Here is a 7,355-nt window from a genome sequence, read left to right on the forward strand (position 1 = left end):
AATTATCCTTTTTTAATTGTTCCATATTTTTTTTCTAGTGGTAAAAGTAAAAGCCATTTTTGTACTCTTTGCTTGGCTGATTTCCTTAGATTTTCCATTTCTCAAACAAGGATTCACCTTATTGCTAGCATGGGGTAAAGCTATATCAGGAAAATTCCATCAAGCCTTAAATTCACGATAATGAGTTTGTCGAGGTATACTCGAATCGTTAACAACAACATTTACAAGTCTATGAAATATAAATCGATATAGAAAGAGTACCAAGTGAAATTCCTTTATCAAGCTCAACAATACCTTTTACAGCACATATATTTATGCATAAATCCTAGTCCAACCTAGACTCCCGTGAGGTTAAATGAGGCACTAAGATCCCGAATTCAAAATAATGAAATGAGGGTTAAATGGAGGGTCACGGCTCAAAAATAATGAAATGGCCACATTTATACAAGAGGAATGGGCAACAAATCTTACATAAAAAGAGAGAATGAGGAGAGGATTAAACCTGACCTCCAGACCTATGGTACATGTATCCACTTACTGTAAGGATTGGATTCGGCTCGGGAATGTGATTTTTCTTCCCATGCTTTCGGACGATTGATAAGGATTCTACCAAAGGCCATAGCCGAAAAGACAATCTCTCGCCAATTCTTCCTGGATAATAATAATCCATAGTTATTGCGTGTGGAAAATGTCGATCAAAGGTATATATGTGTGAATGGATGGGTAGGCTTTTGCTAGAATCTTCTATTCAGGCAAGACCTAGCCAATCAACTTGGTCTCCTACATGTGTCGACCAATGTTTGAGAAAGAACGAGGCACCGCCCTTACAAAGTTGATCTTTGCGATTAAATCCCAAATTCAATACTTAGGGGTCCCTTCACGTGTAGTCTCCGCCTTCGTCGTACCCGGATACGAGGAACTTACACCAGGCATCCTTTGATGAGGAATACTTCCCGTCGAGCCTTCCTTCCCACCATGTGAACCAACCCCTAAGAAATCCAATGTTGTTCGATCGCCTTCATTTTTCTCTCTTCCAAGTGCACTATCAAGCCCCAACATTGGTGTTGGTGCTTGGGTTGGTGTTGGGTTATTCGGTACCTTAGAAGCAGTACCTAGAAACATGTCACTATGCCAATTGCTATCCCCTGCGAAACTCCTCGGGTTTCTAGATGAATACGAGACATCAGCAAATAATGCCGATCTCGAATTCATGGAGGAGGCTTCAACACTTCCTAATTGTCCATCATAGGACATTGGAGTCCGAAGGGAGTCTCCTCCATGTCTATATGCCCCATAGTCATAAGTATGATGAGCCGCCCCACCTTGTTGCGTCGATGAGAGAGGGGCATATCCACGCCACGAACTCGAACTAGATAATGTGGGACCAGCCCATGAATCTTGACCACTTCCACTCGATACCATTGGGCTCGCGTTCCCTCGTAGACCAAAGTTCCGTAATAAATATGGATTGCTTGCGGTCGCACCCATCATTGCTGCTTTCTGAAGCAATGCAGTGGCGGGCATTTGACCGCTCGAAGTATGGTGCCGATGATGACTAGATGGTTTCGATGGGTTCCGGAAGTAGTTCGGGCTCATAATCGTACTACCACCACCCGAAGGGAGCGAGAATCGAGGGATCGAGGAAGAATTCTCGAGCATGACACCAGAATTCATAGGTAGATCTGAAATGCCGTTGCTTGGGCCGACCCCATATACCTGCTGTTCGGGATCGCTATTACCAGAAGTCAACATGGATGTGAAAATACCAAGATTCCCATCCAGGAGTGGGGGTCTGGCTTGATGATTCGCGTCTTGCAAAATAGCCCAATTGCTCGGATTCGTAACTGGCATTGAAATAGGGTTGGGATTTGATTCGGCTAAGCAAGCTAGCCCTGGGGGACCAGGGCCTGGTCCAGTCCCTAGGCATAGAGACAATGCTGGACCTTTGCTTGGCTTGTAAGCTTTTTCTCTACCATCTTGAATTCTCCACGTGGGCGATACTGATGATGGAGGGTTGGGTTCGAATGCCAGTTTCACACTAGGATCGGACACTTCATTATGTGATCGAGGTGTTGACGGAGCATCGATGGCTGTATTAGAAAGGTCCCCCCCTCTCATAGGACCCGATAATGTGTTTGTTTCGTCATTGTGACCACCACTGGATGATTGTTGTTGCTGCTGGATTTCCACTTGCTTGTGAACTGTGGCTCTTGCACTCTCTTCGGCTAATGCATCACAGAAGGCCCTGTGAGTGATAAAACTGTCCCTCCTGCATGTCATATGAGGAAAAACCCCTTTGAGATAAGTGTCACACAAATCATATGTAGGTCAAATGCTTAGTAATAGTTTAATGGTGGTAACATAGGAGTGTTTTACTGTAATGAGATGAAGCTATATAATGCAACATTGACTGTATGTTACATGGAAAAGCTCTTTAGGAGTTAAAGTTTTTGAAATACTCCCAGATAAGAATCAATGTGGCTCATGTCTGATATTTTCTGGGGGCATTTTTAATAATATCTTACAATACTAATGGAGAACTTTAATACAAGCAATCCACAAAAGAATATTTGTCGATAGATAATGTTTGGACAATACAGTACTTCGAAGCTCTCAACGAAAATCGTATATGTGGCACTACACAATTATTCAAGACATTGTCTATCAAACTTGTGTATTATATATGCATGGACAAGTTCAAAAACATGTAGAATGATTACACGGAGTAAGCTCTAGGCATTCCTCTCTTGGTGTTCCTAATCACTCATGTTTTCTCTACTATGTTTTTACTAGTATCGGTAACTAACACTATTCCACAATGCAGCTAGAATCATATAGGTGGGGAAATGTCGTAAGAGTTCTTATGCAAATCAATGTGGTTTATCATAACATGGATTGTAATCAGCACGCAACCTTTCTGCCAGGTCAATGACTTTTCATAAAAATGAAAACAATTTTGGAAAATGATTAGCAACTAAGTAGAAAGATTAGTAAACTACTGTGTTGGTTTCATCGATCGATTCGATCAAGTCCTGATCTTCATCAAAATGCTTGCTAACCTGCCTCTAAAGGTTGATTGATCCTTATCACACCATCGAGTCGAGCCTAGGAAATCCTTACCAGCTTGAAAAATATCAATAAAATCCATTCATCATATCATATCATCATCATTGTAGTCATGGAGTCTACAAAATCCTTTAACTGACCTCAACAAAGATTGATCAATCTACCCATCATAATCATCATTGAGTGGAAAAAAAATCCTGAACTAAATCTTGATCAATCTAAATCATAATTATTGACCCTACCAAATCCGTAACTAATCTTGACAACGAACAATTAATCCATATCATCCTATTACGATAATCATACCACAATTATAAAATGTACATGCACAAAAGAAATCTCATGTACAAACCTTGAGAATAATGTTCCACAATCACATCGATACTCACGGGTCCCACACACTTTCTGGTGGGCTTTCCAATCCGAATGGACAGCATATCTCTTCGAGCATTTCTCGCACTTCCATTTCTTCTCTCCATGCTTCCTCGAGAAGTGTTTCTTAATGCCAGTAAGATCTCCAAGTGCCCTAGAAGGATCATGATGTACGCACGAGATCTCAGGACAAACATAGACTTTTTTCTTCACCTCGATACCATCTACCCTTTGTTTGAGCTTCCATGGAAGGTTGTGACCTCTCCTATGAAGTTGAAGGTTTTGATCTCTCTGGAAACCCTTACCACAAACCTCACATGAAAACCTATTTGTTGCCATTAGGGTTTTGGGTGAGAGTGCTATAACCTCTGCATCTGGGTCTGTAGAGAGAAGGAAGAAACAGTTATTATTACTACCCATATGAAAGAAGAACATTCAGAAAAGAATTTGATCTTCTTGTAGAGACAAGTTTAGAACAAGGTAGAGTTTGTAGTAACCCATACGTTAGAGGCAATATTATTTCATGAGTGTGGAAAGCAGAAGCAGAATTATAACAACCCAAAAGAAGACAACATTCAGAAAAGCCCACAAAATTTCATTTAGAGACAGTATGAGAGCAAATTCAAAGAGAACCCAAAAAAGAAAAATATCAAAGGAAAGAAAATCCAATTAGAGAATAGATTAGATCATGTATGAGGAAAGGAAACGTTAATCACAACCCACCCATATATCAAGAAAAACACATCAAAGAAAAGAAACCCATTAGGTATACAAAGGATTAGAGCAAAGTGAATCATGACCCAAATGAAGAAGATATTGAAAACAAGAAGAAGAAGAAGAAGAAGAAGTAGAAGAGTATCCATTTAGAGATAAATGTTAGCAGAGCAAAATGGCTCAAAACCCATTTAATAAAGAAACAGGACTCAGAAGAAAAAGCCAATTTAGAGGTAAATGTTAGAATATATCTATCTGTATTATATATAGAGAGAGAGAGACAGAGAGACAGAGAGACAGAGGGAATTGATTTACCTGGGGTACCAGGGAGATTTCTCTTCTTCTTCACTGTGCTATTACCTCCCTCCTCAGCACTATTTGTGGCCATTGAAGCAAATCCAGAAGCTTCTCCAGATGCAGAGGACATGATAACATATATATAAGATATGATAATGTTCTTCTTTCTTCCTCTACTCTATGTATATTCTATTTACAAAGATTTTACAATATGAAGCTTAAACCCAGAAATTTGAGCAAAGAAACTCTATATCTTCCTTCAACAGATTTCTCAATCTAGTCATAGAAAAAAGATTTACATAGAATCCCTCTTCTTCTTCTTCTTCACTAATCTCTCTCTCTCTCTCTCTCTCTCTCTCTCTCTCTCTCTCTCTCTCTCTCTCTTGTCTTCTCACTAATTACCCTCTCCCTCTCTCTGTCTCTGTCTCTCTCTTTTTGACTACTTTTCTCTTCTCATGGCTGCATTAATTATCTCCCCTCCCCCTTTCTGGACCACACTACACACCTCACAAACTGTGCTCATTAATGGTTAAAGTAATTGTCATTAAGCTCCCCGTAATTACCTTGCCACATCCAAAAGTTGTGATTAAGATCAGCTTAATCACCTTGCTAATCTTGGGTTAATTGCTAGATCTCCCTTCTGCCCCCCCCCCCCCCCCCAATAAAAAATAAAAAATAAAATAAAACACAGTGTGTTTAAAGGAATTGAGATCAAAGCTTAAGATCCCTTTTAATTATTTACTTTGCTAATAATGTTGGTCAAATGTTAAGATCATCTTTAATTTTCTTTTTGCAAATGTTTAGGTTAATGAAGGGATGAGAAAAAAAAAGAAAGGAAGGAAGAGGGGTGGGTCTCAAAATGTTTACCCTTTTTTTGTTCTTCTTTTTTTAAGGGCTAACTAAGTCTTTAGTGACAACTACAATTACATACATATCTCCATCTCCATCTCCATCTCTATCTCTATCTCTAGCTATCTCTATCTCTTTGTATCTAGTCTATCTGTAAAAGAAAAAAAAGGTGCTTCCTTTCTCTCTTCTTTATCCTTCCATGTTCTGTATCATATCACATCATATCTATCTACCCTTGGGGTTTACTAAACAATGATGCTCAAATCATATATACCCCCCCCCCCCCCCCCACCCCAATCATTATAGCTTAATCATCATTCATTTTTTTCGATGCCTTCTGCCGAAAATGACCCGATCATGATGCGATTTCTCCCCCAAGTTTAACCAATACTGCAAGTTGTCAAAGCACACACATACAGTACACACGCAAATAAAGGCGTGTTACTACTCCATTGATGACTCGACTATATAGTCATCATCTTTTGCCCATTTCTCTCAATTGTTGTCCTCAAGGTTTGCACGAGCATACATACCTACATATGGTCGTACAAGTTGTCTCTCAATCACCCCATGTGATTAGTAGTTTTAACTATGTCGAGTAATCTCTTTCTCTCTTAGCAAGCATAGGGGTTTGTGGGAGGAGGGAAAGAGGTGCATCAACGTATATTTGTGTGTTGGAAATCATTCACATCCGAATTACGCTCCTATTCGTTGGCCATAACACGAAGTTGCCATTGGGAATGAGCGCTCAATTGTACTATCCTGAACTAAATCTTTGAATGTGCATCATGATTAAAGTCATGGTAATTTTTTATAAGAATGAACAAACATATTAGTCTAAGAGTATGGCACCTTTTTAAGCATGGCACATAAACTGCATGTGTTGAGCATCTACTCACAAACTAGCTTTTTTTACAATTTCTGAGTAATTTCCAAGGATATCTTATTGCTAATCGGAAGGCACTGAACATGTATTTGCCTTTTGGTAATGCCATAGTACCTTATCTTGAAAAAGAAAAACATCCTCTAATTCTCACTCGAGTAAAAACAAGTAATATGAGACATAAAATTTCGTCATTCTGTTTCAAAAATCACGTGATAGAATAAACTTATTTTGATATAATTTCCTAGCCTCACGTCTTATCACAATCCTCTTTCTCATTTGCTCGGTCTTAACTTTTGTTTCAACAATACTTAACTATCGTGGAAGAAATGGATGCAACGCTTGTGGGACAAGTGGTTGTACACACAATTTACCGAGTTTAATTTTTACATTTTTACATTTGAATTTGCATATAATGCCACCTTATTTTAGAGCGTGTTTGAAAGGCTCCCATTTTGGAGAGGCGAAACAATAAAACAACAAGAGTCAAATGTGGGAATGAGACAAGAGACTCTTCAATAGTGGCTAATGCCTTATTATTTATGCTCTAATGTGACTCAAGCAACTTAACCTTATCTTCAAAAGGGAATTCTCTCTAATTTTAACTCAAGTAAAAGCATGTCATATGGGACATAAACTTTCGTCATTATGTTTCTAAAAACACGTGGTATAAATACTTATTGTGACATACTTTCTTGGCCTTAGATCTTATCAATATCCAACTTCATCTCTCTCTCTCTCTCTCTCTACCTTAGATTTTGTACTAAGAACAAGACTCAAAACTAATAAGAGTGACATTGCACACTTTACCCATATGATCTTGACCTTTTTGCACTTCACTATGTACACTTTTACCTATTGTAAATTTGACCTTTCTATAGTTGAATTTTGTGTATATAATTATGTCTTATTTTAGCTAGTTGGATTTTTAATTTCCACATTTGGGAGATAATGGAATGCCTTCCTTTTTTGCAAACATTATAGTTGAATGGCTAATGGCTTATTCTAGATTTTCTTATATGATCTCTTATTTATCATTTCACCAAAGCGCTAAAAATACATGACAAATCGTTGTTTATACTTAAAGGCAAATGTGCTAGGGAAGTAAAAAGCTTAGTGTACATAGGGTACATACATAAGGTTGTTTAATGTGTGATCTAGCCTATCTTCTATA

The 7,355-nt window shown here is 38.5% G+C and overlaps 1 protein-coding gene across 1 annotated transcript; it reads right to left on the bottom strand.

Moving 5' to 3' along the window:
• Positions 1–249: 249 nt before the first annotated feature.
• On the bottom strand, positions 250–5,081 carry LOC147855481 (uncharacterized). Its single transcript, XM_087330180.1, has 3 exons — positions 4,468–5,081; positions 3,419–3,818; positions 250–2,269 (listed from the first exon to the last, which is right to left on the bottom strand). Exons 1-3 carry the CDS (start codon positions 4,577–4,579, stop codon positions 859–861), a joined length of 1,923 nt encoding a protein of 640 aa, XP_087186306.1. The 5' UTR covers positions 4,580–5,081; the 3' UTR covers positions 250–858.
• Between the last annotated feature and the right edge of the window lie 2,274 nt (positions 5,082–7,355).

The sequence above is a fragment of the Azolla caroliniana genome, unplaced genomic scaffold (genome assembly GCF_043228905.1).
Source record: "Azolla caroliniana isolate FFs.n. ecotype wild unplaced genomic scaffold, voAzoCaro1.0.p SCAF_14, whole genome shotgun sequence".
NCBI lineage: Eukaryota > Viridiplantae > Streptophyta > Polypodiopsida > Salviniales > Salviniaceae > Azolla > Azolla caroliniana.

Excerpts from the sequence above, each read along its gene's own strand:
- LOC147855481 (XM_087330180.1), bottom strand. The coding sequence starts at position 4,579 with ATGTCCTCTGCATCTGGAGAAGCTTCTGGATTTGCTTCAATGGCCACA. Across the intron at positions 3,819-4,467 it reads AAATCTCCCTGGTACCCCAG|ACCCAGATGCAGAGGTTATA; the intron begins GTAAATCAATTC and ends TTCTCTCTACAG. Across the intron at positions 2,270-3,418 it reads TGTGGAACATTATTCTCAAG|GAGGGACAGTTTTATCACTC; the intron begins GTTTGTACATGA and ends TATGACATGCAG.